This window comes from Hydra vulgaris, chromosome 06, assembly GCF_038396675.1.
Source record: "Hydra vulgaris chromosome 06, alternate assembly HydraT2T_AEP".
NCBI lineage: Eukaryota > Metazoa > Cnidaria > Hydrozoa > Anthoathecata > Hydridae > Hydra > Hydra vulgaris.
In genome coordinates, this window is record NC_088925.1 from 59,829,805 (window position 1) to 59,845,991 (window position 16,187).

At 25.8% G+C, this 16,187-nt stretch overlaps 1 protein-coding gene and 1 long non-coding RNA gene across 7 annotated transcripts; one reads left to right on the plus strand and one right to left on the minus strand.

The window, feature by feature from the left end:
- The first annotated feature begins 552 nt into the window (after positions 1-552).
- On the plus strand, positions 553-15,782 carry LOC136082047 (uncharacterized). 6 transcript variants are annotated; one of them, XM_065800621.1, is made up of 4 exons: positions 611-686; positions 1,061-1,129; positions 8,450-8,549; positions 13,200-15,782. In XM_065800621.1, the coding sequence occupies exon 4, from the start codon at positions 13,289-13,291 to the stop codon at positions 15,401-15,403; it is 2,115 nt and encodes a 704-aa protein (XP_065656693.1). In that variant the 5' UTR covers positions 611-686; positions 1,061-1,129; positions 8,450-8,549; positions 13,200-13,288; the 3' UTR covers positions 15,404-15,782. The 6 variants fall into 6 exon arrangements, with proteins under 6 accessions (XP_065656690.1, XP_065656693.1, XP_065656688.1 ...); XM_065800619.1 differs by having other exon boundaries at positions 682-881; XM_065800620.1 differs by lacking the exon at positions 611-686 and adding an exon at positions 695-968.
- Positions 6,680-8,109, minus strand: LOC136082048 (uncharacterized). The gene is made up of 2 exons (XR_010639373.1): positions 6,849-8,109; positions 6,680-6,754 (listed from the first exon to the last, which is right to left on the minus strand). It is a non-coding gene; the product is annotated as an uncharacterized LOC136082048 (long non-coding RNA).
- Positions 15,783-16,187: the final 405 nt, after the last annotated feature.

Below are 16,187 nucleotides of genomic sequence, written 5' to 3' on the forward strand. Positions count from 1 at the left end.
TATATATATATATATATATATATATATATATATATATATATATATATATATATATATACATATATATATATATATATATATATATATATATATATATATATATATATATATATATATATATATATATATATATATATACATATATATATATATATATATATATATATATATATATATATATATATATATATATATATATATATATATATATATATATATATATATATATATATATATATATATATATATATATATATATATATATGGCTGCTGCCAACGCTGCAGCCAGTTTAGTTTCTTTTTTGTCATGACTGCGACTTAGTGATGAAACCACACAGACTTACGCAGAAGGTTTTTTCTTGCACTCTCCTCATTCTCTAATTTTTCTCCTCACTTTCTATTTTTACCTCGTGATTCAAGACATATATTGTAAATATTAGTGGAGTTATTAAAAAAAACAATTTGTATAGAAGGTTTTTACCATATTATCTTACATAAAGTCAATAACAAACTTTAAGCCCTACTAATAGTAGGGCTTAAAGTTTGTATTATAGTGATATAGTAGTATTAAGTTTGTATTGTAGCTGTACTATATTAAATTATTTACACGTGATTATTAACAGTATGATCTAAATAACTTTTAATTAAAGTGTATTATTTCGTATCATGAGTTTTCACGTTAAATGGTAAAATTGTTTATTATTGTTTTATGACAAAATAAACATACATTTTATTTTCAACAAATAATAACATATAAGTAAACAAGGTTTAGCTTTTAGATATTAAGTACGTTTTAATGTATTTAATATCTAAAAGCATTCTCTTAATTTCATTTTTTAAAGTTAAAAACGTTTACTTCAAATAAACTCAAATGTTGAAAAGTAGGTATATATACAGCTATAACGTATTATTATTTTTGTATATCTTATTGTATGTGAAGATTAGAAAAGATGTATCATTTATTTTCTGTAAGTTAATATTATGTAACTTTTAGATTTGATTAATTAGTTTTTTTGAACTAATTTTATTACGTTTACTCATACTTTATATAATTTTTTAGCAGAACTTTAGTTTCAAAACTAAATGGAATCAAATCAAGAAGATTGCCATAAATTTAGTTCATTTATGGGTAATTTTTTATATTATTATTATATATATATTAAATGATATTTTTATGTATTATTCCTATTGTTGTTATTATTGTTATTATTACTACTATTATTATTATTGTTATTGTTATTTTTTTTTTCTTTTAATTTTTTTTTTTTTTTTTTTTTTGCCATATAAAATTATTAAAGTCGTAAAGCATAATATAAATACAAATAGCAGGGGCAAGAAGAAGACATAATTGGTCTTATCACCAAGCCCCTTAGTCTATACCGTAAATATAAGACAACAAAAATTAAAAAACGTAACACTATATAATATAAAACGTTTTTCTAAAGACTTGATAAAATAAAAGCAGAAGTATCTTTTAATATTCGAGTAGACAAGACGCTAATAAAATGTCACAAAAATTTATGTGGAAATATAACTTAAATTAGGCATACTTTGGAACTGGGAAATTCATTTCTAGTCAAACTTAAATTTAAAAACTTTAAAAGGAGCGCTACTGTCTACCTACTATATTTTGTAAGTCAAGTTTTTTTTTACGTGGAACATTTTAAATAACTCTTTGCATTATTAAAACTAAATGAGTTATTTTCCATTTGCTCCCTAAAAAACGCTATACACTCAAAATTAGCATATAATTTATATTGTTAAAATTGAAATAAAAAGAGATTAAAATAAATTTTTTGGAGTAGTTCTCGACGAGAATCTTACATGGAAACCACATATTCAATATATTTGCTCAAATATATCTAAAAATTAAACATAAATTAAACAAGAGTTAAACATAAATCAAGATCCTAATAAAAAAATGTTTTAACACAACTTTATTATTATTACTCATTTATTAACAGCTATTTAAATTATTATTATTATTTTTTAATATATTTGTATATATTTTTTTTATATACATATATATATATGTATATATATATACATATATATATATATATATATATATATATATATATATATATATATATATATATATATATATATATATATTTCGCCGTTTGGCGATAATTACAATGACTAAGTATTTAAATAATAATTTACATGACAGGAGCAAAAAGAAGATTATAGTTGTCTTATCACTAAAACCATACATAGCAATAATACCATACATAGCATAGCTTTTAAAAACCGTATAAGATAATACAAAATCTTTTAGATATTAATTAAATTTTCTTAAAAACTATATTTTAAAGAAAGAAAGAAAGAAATACATAAATAAAAAAAAATTTAAAAAAAAAATATTTTTTATATTTTATCCTCCTCTTTCTTTTACTTTTTTTTTTAATTTATTTTGTCAGATTGAGAATAATTAAGGAAAAAAATTTAAAAATGTACATAATAAATATATATACATATATATATATATATATATATATATATATATATATATATATATATATATATATATATATATATATATATATATATATATATATATATATATATATATATATATATATATATATATATATATATATATATATATATATATATATATATATAGGCCCGGCTCGAAGCGTGTTCGAAGTGTGCAATGCACGCAGGCTTCGCAGGCGCCGAAAATTCAAAGGCGCCTACAAGATTATAAAAAAAATCTTTTAGATTATTTTCTTATTAATTTTCTTAAAAATTATATTTTAAATAAAGAAAGAAAGAAATACATAAATAAAAAAAAGTTTTTTTACATTTTATCCTTCTATTTCTTTTTCTTTTTTTTTTTAATTTATTTTGTTAGATTGAGAATAACTAAGAAAAAAAAATTTAAAAATGTATGTAATATATATATATATATATATATATATATATATATATATATATATATATATATATATATATATATATATATATATATATATATATATATATATATATATATATATATATATATATATATATATATATATATAGGCCCGGCTCCAAGCGTGCTTGAAATGTGTGCAATGCACACAGGCTTCGCAGGCGCCGAAAACTCAAAGGCGTCTGCAAGATTATATGAAATATAAATTTTATACAATATGAAATTATATTTTTTTAGTTTTTAATTTTTGTAAAGTATTTTTTTCCTTTTTTTATAAATGAAAATGCGCCTCCTAATGAATTTTTATTATCAAAGGAATCTTAATTTCTATTTTTTCAAAATTTAAATAAATAAGTATTGTATTTTTAGCGCTACATAAAAATGTTGTCAGTTAGTTTTCATTTTCACATTTTGAAAAGGAATTTAAAGTTTAAAGTAAGTGAATTTGAATCATAAACTCACTGTAAGTGAATTTGAATTATAATACTGAAAAGTTAAATATTAAAAATTATTTGCTGTAACATGGATCGGAAACCGAAATTGTCTGATTGGCAAAACAAACAAAATAGGGAAAACAGGCTGAAAGAGCAATTTAAAAACGCTGAACAGCTTTCTGCAAGTTAGGCAAAATGAAGACATTTCTGATAAGATAGTTGAAGAAATCGATACACATGAGCGTGAGTATGATGAATATTTTGTAACTGGTGAAAAGTCTGTATCTGAAACTGACGAAACTAACGTTAATGTTGAATTAAATGCTAGCACTAGTACAGCTAATCAAGATGAATGTTTAAATAATGAGGTAGAAAAAAGTGCTTAGAATATATCTAGCTGTAATGATTTTTGTAATATAACAGATTGGCTAGAAAATTGGCAGAATTTGCAAATTCAAAATATAGTTTCCAAAGGGCCAATACAAGCTAATATTAACCAGTACCCAAAAGACAGTTTGGGTCGATCATTTTACAAAATACATTTTCATCGAAAAACAGCAAATGGTGAATTATTTAAAAGAACCTGGCTTGTATATTCATCCAAAGTAGATCGGGTATTCTGTTTTTGTTGTAAAATATTTAGTAGCGATGAATGGAAAGTGGATTGAACTTAAAAAACGGCTTTTTTGTGGTCAAGCCGTTGATTGTCTAGCTAATAAATTATACTTGAGTGAAGTTGAACATTGGGATGAAGTGCTCAAGCGAATAACCTCAATTATTTTAATGATGGCCTCAGAAAATATTGCATTTAGAGGATCTTCAGACAGAATATTCACCAAAAATAATGGTAAATATTTTAAAATTGTTGAGTTGTTTTTAAAGTTTGATCCGGTGTTAGAGAAACATGTTAAACGAGCAGTAGAAAATCCAAAAAAGCCTCATTACTTGGGAAAAAATATCCAGGAAGAAAATATTTTATTGATCGCTAAAGCTACAAAGGATAATATTTTGGAATTGGTAAAAAGTACAATATATTTTTCCGTCATTGTAGAATGTACACTGTTCTGCGTTATGTCCACATAACAAAATCAACCGAAGGTAATAATGCTAGTGTGGAAGTTAAAGAAAGTTTTTTGGAATTTATTAACATTTTGGATTCAACCGGAGCGAAGATGACCGAAGAAATATTAACTTTTTTGACACAAATGGCTTATCAATTATGAATCCGAGTGGTCAAGGCTACGATAATGGAGCCAATATGCGTGGAAAAATAAACGGTGTTCAGGCTCATATTACAAATATAAATCCAAGGGCTTTCCTCATTGCATGAGTCTGCCACTCCTTAAATTTAGTCGTTGTTGATGCAGTAAAAGGAGATATTGAAATTATTAATTTTTTTTCAACCATCCAAACAGTTTACAATTTTTTCTCAAGATCGCCAAAGCGTTGGCATATTTTCATATCCATGTGTTGTAAATTGACAGTGAAATCATTAAGTTATACACGATTGGAAAGCCATATTAATGCCATTAGTGCTTTGAAAAGCGGACTGAAAGGTATTTATTCAGCGTTAAAAGAAGTCGTTCAATTGGAAAAAGATGCACTTACACGCATAACAGCTGAATCAATCGCATCAAAATTAGACAGTTTTGAATTTATTTGTGGTCTAATAATCTGGCAAGATGTTCTATCAGAAATAAATTGTACGAGAAAATTATTACAATTACAGAGCATGGATGTGAGATCAGCAGGTAGTGTGTTAAAAAAAATAACAGAATTTTTGATTTCTCGTAATTCCGAAGTTTCTTTCGCTAAATATATTTCAGAAGCTAAAGTATGCGCTATAGATGCGGATTTAACTAACGATTTTAGGCGAAAATAAAAGAGGTAGAAAATCGGATCCGAAAAAAAACGCATTTTTTTTTGGAGAGGAGCCTGAAGCACCCGAGTCCATTATTCCTAAAATGAAATTCAAAAGGAAATTTTTCGACGTATTATTTACAATAGCAATTTCTTCAATGAAAGAACGTTTTGAATCATTTTCAAGTGTTATGCTACCTTTTGAACTTTTGTATGATATTAAAAAATGTGATGAAATGGAGAACAATGAACTCATATATAAATTTAAATTATTAGAAACAACATTAACTTATAAAGAAAGCAAAGATCTTGACGCAAACGAATTATAAATTGAGCTGAAGTTGTTGTCTCGAAAAATTGAAGATGATACTAACCCAGAAAACATTTTGAAATAGGTTTATAATAACAACGTTGAAGAACTCTTTCCAAATGCACTGATTGCATTAAGAGTGCTATTAACTTTGCCCGCTTTTGTTGCTAAACTTTTTCTAAATTAAAAATGATTAAAAATTATCAGCGATCAACTATGGGGCAAGAAAATTTGAATGGTTTGGCAATAATCTCCATAGAATCGACATTGCCAAATCTATTAACCTAGATCTGTTGCGTAAAGATTTTGCTAAAATCAAAGCCAGGCGAATCCCTTAGTAGTAAAGTTTAATATTTTATGCAATATTTTTTATTTAAACATATTTTTTTGTCATGTTTTTCTAATTAATTTTATTTTCGTTTTTCTACTGTTATTACTTGGATTATTTAATTTTTGTTAATTTTATTTTTGATTAATAAAGAAATAAGTTTTAATCACAACTCATGTTGTTTAATTTTTTTGTCATAAATGAATTTAATTTGCCTTAAAATTATAATCAAAATATTATAGTTTATAAACTATAAACCTATTTTAAAATAATTTGACAATTAGAAATTAGAAAACATACAAATTGATAATGGCTTCGCTTTACTTTTAAACGATAATAATATATAACTATAGAAAATAGTGGCCAGGTTTTGCTTATAATATGGCTTTTTAGTACCTTATTGAAAAAAATCAAAGGCGTCAAATTTTTTTTGCACACACACAAAAAAAACCACGAGCCAAGCCTGTATATATATAAAGATAACAAAACTAAAAGGATAAAAAGTGAATGCACACACTCACATATAGATACATGGTTTGTTCCCAGGCTCCAATATCTCAATTTTTTGCAAAGCATCCTTATTTGACATAAGTATAAACATAAAAATATTTGGAGTTTGCTCCATGTATGGAAATTAGATATCTCGAAAACCAAAAAATGCTGGCAGGACTCCTGATTAATATATATACAGTTATGAGCATGAAAATAGCTGTACCTGGAATATTTTGAAAACTATTAAGCAATTTTTTTTACTTATTACTGAAAAAAATTTATTGCATTTATTTTACACTTCATCTAATAGAACAAAAAAATTACATCAATAATAGTTTTACATTTTATTTCAGAAAAAAAAACAAAAATGTCAAGAAAGCTCGTAGTCATTGAAATAGCAGTGGTGTCTGAAAATAGAGAAAAAATTATTTTTTATGGTATTAAACATTAAAATTGCAAATTTTTTAAAGTTAAAAATAAGTATAATATAACAACATTTACCCTTAGTATTTCGTTGCAAAACCTTTGTTTTGGATAATGGCTTTACAACGCTGATGCATTGAGTCAACTAGGTATTGACATTTTTCTGCAGGTATTGCGTACCATCCTTGTTGAGTAGCTTTTCATGACTGCTGAGCATTAGTTGGATTAGCAGTTGAAACTGCTTTTTTAACGTCTCCCCATAAGTTTTCAATGGGGTTTAGGTCAGGTGACTGAGCAGACCACTCCATACCCTCAACCCCATTGACCTGAAACCACTCTTTTGCCTTACAACTAGTGTGTTTTGGGTCGTTGTCTTGTTGAAAGACCCATTTTAACGGCATATCTTTATTAGCATAAGGCAGCACGACATTATTGAGGATATCGACATATATATTTTGGTCCATGATACCATTAATCTCATAAATAGGTCCGACACCATTATATGAGAAACAGCCCAATTCCATGACTTTGGCTCCACAATGTTTTACAGACTTAATGGTATATTTTTGCTGGAATTCTGTATTAGATGGACGTCTTATATATTGTCTTGAACATGTACCTTCATAAAGAACTATTTTTGATTCATCAGTCCATAATACGTTGCGCCGCTTTTTGATGGGCCAATTCAGAGGTTGGTTTGCGAACTGCAAACGTTTAGCGGTATGTTTTTTTGTCAACAAAGGGACCTTTCGTGGACTGCGTGCATATAAACTTTTCTCTCTTAAGCGTCTACGAACTGTTATTTCACTCACCTGTAGTTCAAGATCATCTTTGACTTGCTTGGCCGAAGAAAATGGTTTGCTTTTAACAAATCTAACAATTCTTCGGTCTTCTTGCGCGGTAGTCTTACGTTTCCCGCCTCGTTTTTCAACTTTTGCTATATAATTTATGGCATTTGAAATCATCTTTGCTGAACATCCGAGAATATTTTGTATTTATGAGTAAGATTTACCCTCTCTATGGTGTTTCAAAATAATGTTGCGTTTTGCTGGTGTACAATGATGTCCTCGGCCCACTTTGAAAGGTTTAGAAAACAATTTTACCATTACGCATACTCAAATAAATAAAGAATATGTTATAACTAAAGTAGTACTTACTTTTTCTACGAAAAATACTAAAATCTCTTTAAGTTTTGTTAACTAACTTTAAAATTAATACAACCACTGCTATTTTAATGCATTTTGTCAATTACAATATTTTTATTAAAAATAAAGATATTCTACAATGTAATGAATTCTCATTTGCTCAATTTATTTATCTCATTCTAGTACATACACACATAAAATTAGTCCTCTATATATATATATATATATATATATATATATATATATATATATATATATATATATATATATATATATATATATATATATATATATATATATATATATATATATATATATATATATATATATATATATATATATATATATGTATATATATATATATGTATATATATATATATATATATATATATATATATTTTTTTTTTTTTTTTTTTTTTTTTTGTTCTTTTATCTTTACAATATTGTGATTCTATCTATATAACTGATACAAATTTACAATTTTTATAAAATATATGATGGTAAGAGAAAAAATAAAATCTCACAACTTTATAGAATACAAAGAATATAACTGCAGGGTATCATTATTATTAAAAGAACGCGGGAAACTTGCAGAAGACCAGATGGTCTTGTCATCAAGAAACCGCTTGTACTAGTAATATTTTTTGCATTTTTGTTTTTACATGTTTCTAGTTTCACAAAATATAATGGTAGTTCATTTTATATTGGATTCACATATAATAAAATGTAAGATAAAAAATAATTGATAAATGCTAGATTTTGCACACATAAATATATGATTAGGCATAAATAAAATTATTTTTGATTTATATATTTTTTATATTAATATTTGTTATTGAAGTTTTTTGGGATTTTCGCTTCAACGTTAATTTTGGCTCTAGTTTCAGTATTAGTTTAGTGTAAGTTCATATAATTGTTTATATTTAAAACGAATTTTTTTAGTAAGATTTTCAAACAATTTTGGTTATCTAATTTTGTAATTATGGCATTTCTGGATATCAGTTTATTATAGAGATAGGGACCGCGATATGAAATTGTGAAACGCGATAGTTTTGTTTTTCTAAACGGTATATTAAAGTTTCCTACTTCTCGAGTGTCATATCTATTTCTATTGCTTTTAAAGAAATCATTTGAGAAATGTGATGGGACAAGCCCGAGTTTATATTTCAGCATAAACAATAAGTTTTGATAAATGTTTATTCTATAGACGTTTAGTGCATTAAGGAGTTTTAACAGGTTCAGCATGAGTGAATTTGTCTTTTTTATAGACAATTCTAACGGCATGTTTTTGACGTCGATAAAGTGATTTCAAATTGGATTTATTGGTACTTGCCCATGCTATATTACCATATGTATAATAGGTCTGTATAAATGAGAAATAAAGATGTTTTAGATTTTCTTGGGATAACATTGGTCTAGCTTTGTATAGCACGCCAATGTTTTTGGTTATTTTTGTATTTAAATAGTCAATGTGTGCTTTCCATGAAATATTTTCGTCAATTAGTAAACCTAGAAATTTTGTTATTGAGGTTCTTTCAATATTTTTGTTTTCTATTTTTAGCAATGGTAATATATTAGGTATTTTTTTTCTTTTTTGGTTGGGATGGAATAAAATGTAATTGGTTTTTTCTGTGTTTAAAGATAATTTATTAGATTTTAGCCAGATATTAAGTTTTTCAAGTTCGATATTCGTTGTTTCAAAGAGTTCTTCGATAGACTGAGATGAATAAAATAAATTAGTATCATCTGCAAACATTATTACATCAAGTTTATTTAAGACTTTTGGAAGATCGTTAATGTATATTAAGAACAATAAGGGAGCTAGAATGGAACCTTGGGGAACGCCACATTTAATCTTAAGCAATTTTAAACAGATATTTTCATCAGTATTAACACATTGCTGTCTGTTTAGCAAAAAATTTTTAAACCAGAGTAATGCAACATTTTTTACGCCATATTTTTCCAATTTTTTTAGCAGGATAGCATGATCAACAGTATCGAATGCTTTCGATAAATCTATAAAGATTCCTAAAACAAATTCTTTATTAACAAATGAGTAGTTGATGCTATTTACAAGATCTACGATTGCATGTTCGGTTGCATGTTGCTTTTGAAAGCCGAATTGTTTTGTATTTAAGATATTGTTGTTTGTTATATATTGGTATAATTTATTATAAATTATTCGTTCGAGGAGTTTTGAGAATACAGGAAGAATTGAGATTGGTCTATAATTGTTTAGTAAGTATGGTTCTCCAGTTTTATATATTGGTACAATTTTAGCAATTTTCAATTTCTCTGGAACGGTTCCTGTTGTAATTGAAGATTTAAATATTTTGAAGAGGGGTTTCTTTATTATCGGAAAGATACTCATTACAATATTGCTACAAATTTCATCAATTCCTGGTGCTTTGTTGATTTTTAAAGAGTTTTTTGCATTTTCGAGTTCTTCATAGCTTAATCCGTTGAAAGTTAGTTCGCTATTTAGATCAGTAAAATAATTTTCAAAGGAGTTATTTGCGGTTTGAATTTTAGACGCCATGTTAGGGCCAATATTTGCAAAGAAATTGTTGAATTGTTCGGCAATAGAGTTCTGATCGTTGTGTTCTATTTCATTTATAATAATTCTATCTGGTAAGCTGTTTGTTTTTATATACTTTTTTCCGATTATTTCTTTCATGATGTTCCATGTTTTTTTGGTATCTCCATTAGTTTTTTGAAGTAATTTAGAATAATAAACTTTTTTAGAATGTTTTCTGATTTTTTCGAAAAGATTTTTATATTGTTTATAAGTAGATAGGTTTTCTTCGTTTCTGTTTTTCAAATATTTAACATATAGTCTTTGTTTAGTTTTTGAAGATTTTTTGATTCCGCTGGTGATCCATGGACAGCTCAAATGTTTTACTTTTATTTCTTTTTCTTTGATTGGAAAATGATTATTATAGTGTTTTAGAAAAATATCTGTGAAAGTATTATATGCAGAGTTTGTGTTCCCAAGGTTACATTCTTGATACACTTTAACCCAATCTACTGCCGATAGTGCGTCTTTAAAACATTTAATAGAATTTTTATTTATTTTTCTTTTATAAATTTTTTTTTTCGAGTTATTATTTATTTTTGTATCATGTTTTATTGTAAAGTAAACTGGAAAGTGATCTGTTATATCAATTTTTATTATTCCTGCTTTTAAGGAGGTATCTAGAAATGAGTTTGTTAGTATGTTATCTATAGCAGAAATAGTATTCGAGGTTACCCGTGTGGGTTTATTAATAATTGGTAAAATACAATGTTGAAACATGTTATCAAAAAATAATTTAGTGATCGGACACTCTTTGTATTTTAAACAATCTATGTTTAAGTCCCCGATACAGAACAACTTTTTTTGCTCTTTATTGATTTTAAGAAAAATTTCTTCTAGATAATTAGAACATTTTTTAATATTACCTTCAGGTGGCCTATAACAGGTAGAGACTATAATATTTTTAAATTTGGAGTTGATGATCTCTATTGTAAAGACCTCACTATCGGGGTTAGAAATGGAGTGATCTTTTCTCACTTTTATCACTTGATCATTCCGAACATAAGTTGCAATCCCTCCTCCTTTTTTGTATGCTTTCCTTTCAGAAGATAATAATTTATAATTTGGAATTTGAAAGTTAGAGTTATTTTGGATTGATTCATCAGAACACCAAGTTTCTGTTAGGCAAATCATACTCAATGAATAATTGCAATCAATTAGGAAATGTTTAAGTTTGTCAAAATTTTTATTTATGCTTCTTATATTTATGTGAATTATCGTAAAATTATTTTTATAAGCTTCAAGTTCAGTTTTGAAAGTTTCTGTTTCAAAATATCGAGAGTTAAAATTATACGTTTGAAAAATTTGCGTATCAGCGTCATTGAGAATATTATTCGCGGTTTCAAAGACATTAAAGCGCATCGTTTCAAAATCTATTGTTTTATTTTTTATTGCCATTATTTTAGAATGTAAAATTTAGAACGCGTTTACTCAGTAAAACAAAAGTGTGTTGCGCTATTTTTTAAAATCTCGTGTAAATATTTTATCGTATTTTAAAATGGCGTATTTACCTTCGCTTCTTAGTTTTTTAACTTCTTCCCAGAGCTTTCTTCGATGATATATTGTTTCTTGAGCGAAGTCTTCATTTATGTATAGGCCAGTTCCTTTAAGATACTTTACAGCATTGAGAATTTTGTTTTTGTCTTGGAAGTTTAAAAGTTTTATAACTAATGTTCTTGGTTTGTTGTCTTTAAATTGTCCAATACGATGAGCTCGTTCAACCACTACTTCGCTTTGTATTTTCAGTTTTATTTTGAAAATTTCTTTAACAGCTTTTTCGCAGTCTTCCCAACTTTCGCCTAGTGTTTCTTGTATTCCGTCTATTCTTAAGTTGTTTCTTCTCGATCGATTTTCTAGATCTATGGATTTTTTATATAATGAATTGATTTCTTTGTCGTAGTATTTCTTTATTTGTGATATTTTTTCTGAGATGTTGTTTTCTTGAAAATTTAGGCTGTCTTCAATGTCACGTAGGTCTTTTTCTATATTTGATATTTTACATTTGTTGTTATTAATGTCATTCTCTAGCATGTCTAATCTATCTGTGATAATTTTGAGATTTGCACTTATTATTGAGGTAAATGACTTTTCCTGGTCTTTTAATAAGCGTTCCGTTTCTTTGAGAATACTTTTTTTATGTTCTTCAAGCTTACTAGAAATCATTTTTTCGATGTTTTTCATTGTAATATCCATTTTTTTTTTTTATGTAAAAACTTTTCGCTATTAAATAATATGTCTTTCTTCCGCAAAAGCTAGAGCGCAAAAAAATATATATATATATATACATATATAAAAAAAAAACACAACTTTTTTATGAAAATTTAAACATTTGTATTACGGGTTGGTAGACCACATCCTTTAAAAAATTTTTTTTTTATAGGCCGAAATTTAAACTCCGAAACTCAAATTTTAGAGCAAAGTTAAATTGTAATTTTATTTGTAATTCTTTAAATCTAACAATAATTAATTGATGTTTTTCAAATTATTAAGTTAGGATTTAAGCTTTGTTTACAAAGCTTTTTAAATCTATAGAATTGTTACAATATATTCAAAAACTTTTTTTTTTAAATATATAAAGACTTTTAAATTCAGAATAATACGCTAATATAAAGGTGTTAAAAGTTACGTTTAAAAAAATAAAATAAAAATATAGCAAAGTGTTGAAACTTTCTACTAAATTTGAATTTTATTTTATTCAACCTTTTTCAGAAAACTTATTTTCACGCGAAAAACTACTCCGTGAAATTCATCATTATTTTTTACAAGATGCAAATAAGTCAACTTTAGTATTATGTGGAATGTCGGGTGTCGGAAAGACACATATTGCCAGAAAATATTGTGAAATATCTTATAACTTCTATAAAAACATTATTTGGATTGACGCAGCATTTGGAATGTTACAAACTTCAATGAGAAACCAATGTCAAATATTAGGAATTGAAGTTCATGATTCGAAAGGTGAATATTTTAATATAAAAGTAATTGTTGAAAAAATTCACAACTTTTATAAAAATGAAAAAACTTTGTATATTTTTGACAATGTCGACGATGAAAGTGTTAAAAATTTATCAATGTACATTTCAAGAAAACCGAATTCATTTACGTTGATTACCTCCCAATGGAGAACGTGGTCGAATAACTTAAATAAAATTCTAGTAGATGTTTTTTCTTCTGAAGAAGCATTTGCTTATGTTAAAAATAATATTAAAGAAAATACAGATGAAAACATAAGAAACTTAAATAAAGAACTTGGTTATCATCCGTTTGCAATTACTCAAGCAATAAAATATATAAATATACATAAAATTTCGATAAAAAAATACATAGATCGATATAGATCAAAACCATCAGAAATATTAGACGATAATATTTTTCCAACCGAAGAAGAATCAAAGTCTGCAATAAAAGCAATTAACTTAGTTTTAATCAAATTAGAAAAAACTAAATCATTTCCATTTAAAATATTAAACTGTTTATCTCATTGCGACAGTCAAAACATCAGTAAACAGTTTATAACAGAAATTTCAAATCACATGGAAATAAACGACGAATCTTTAATAGATGAAACCATTGGATTACTAATGAGTTATTCTTTATTAAACTGTTTTGATGATAAAAGATATACAATCCACGAACTTACACAGATAACATGTAGATGTTTTCAAAAGAGAAATTCTAGTATAAATACGTTTTTTGATCTAATAGAAAGTTATTTTCAAGTTAAAATGAACAAAATAGAAGATCACGCGGATTACGGAATACATTTTGTTTATCATTTTATCTATTTGTTTCGTAATAACGAAAAAAAATTTTCGAAAACCTTCCATAATATGACGACTTCTATTCAAAAATTATTAGTATGTACAGGTTTATTTGAAGAAGCAATCGAAATATTAAAAGTTATTCAAAAATTTAATACAGAAACTTATGGTGAAAATAGTGAATTCACGCTTGATACAAAATTTAATATCGCAATATGTTTGTATGCTATGGGAAAATATAACGAAGCTCTAGAAATTCATTATTCTGTTGATAAAATACGAACTGAAATTTTAGGTAGCAACCATCCGGATACAATGTCAACAAAACATAATATCGCTAACTGTTTGAACGCTATGGGAAAATATAACGAAGCTTTAGAAATTTATTATTCTGTTGATAAAATACGAACTAAAATTTTAGGTATCAACCATCCGAATACAATGGGAACAAAAAATAATATTGCAAGCTGTTTGAACAATATGGGAAAATATAACGAAGCTCTAGAAATTTATCACTCTGTTGATAAAATTCGAACTGAAATTTTAGGTATCAACCATCCAGATACAATGTCAACAAAAAATAATATCGCAATCTGTTTGAGCGATATGGGAAAATATAACGATGCTTTAGAAATTTATTATACTGTTGATAAAATAAAAACTGAAATTTTAGGTATCAAACATCGGAAAACAATATCAACAAAAAATAATATCGCAATCTGTTTGAAAAATATGGGAAAATATAACGAAGCTTTAGAAATTTATTATTCTGTTGATAAAATACGAACTAAAATTTTAGGTATCAAACATCCGGATACGATGGAAACAAAACATAATATCGCAAACTGTTTGAACGCTATGGGAAAATATAACGAAGCTTTAGAAATTTATTATTCTGTTGATAAAATACAAACTGAAATTTTAGGTATCAACCATCTGAATACAATGTTAACAAAAAATAATATCGCAATCTGTTTGGACAATATGGGAAAATATAACGAAGCTTTAGAAATTTATTATTCTGTTGATAAAATACAAACTGAAATTTTAGGTATTAACCATCCGATATCAATGTTAACAAAAAATAATATCGCAAACTGTTTGTTTAATATGGGAAAATATAACGAAGCTTTAGAAATTATTTATTCTTGAAATTAGAAATTAATTATTCTTGAAATTAGAAATTAATTGTTCTTGAAATTAGAAATTAATTAATTATTAATAATATCGCAAACTGTTTGAACAAAATGGGAAAATATAACGAAGCTTTAGAAATTTATTATTGTGTTGATAAAATAGAAACTGAAATTTTAGGTATTAACCATCCGTCTACAATGTTTTAGTTTTTTATATATATAAAGTTTAAAGTTTAAACTGTTGATAAAAACATAACTGACGATCGCTTTTCTTTGAAAGTTAGAAAACTTCACATTTAATTCTTGTAAATAATATCTTTATTTTTATTAGCATTCGAACAGCGTAATTAAGAAAAATAAGAAAAGAAAAGAAAAAAAAAGTTTGCGTTATGAAAGATTTTGTTATTTGTTTTATATATATTTATATATATATATATATATATATATATATATATATATATATATATATATATATATATATATATATATTTGTTCAAAGTATATTTAAAAGGCGAACCAATTAATTCGATCCCCTCAAGAATTACGGTATCGAATATTTTTTAAGAAACGTTGTTTTTTATATTTTTTAACTCCCACGATAATAAATTACAATCGTGATGATGATTTGATGATCTTTTATTTTTAATAATTTATGTAAAAAACACTATAATTCAAATCTTCATTTAATTTAAAAAACTAAAACAGTTAATGATCTTTATTGCTTGATTACACAAATAAAAATGTCCCCCGACAAAGCGGAATGAGTCATTTTTAAACGCCGTGTTTTTCAAGCTGTTTTC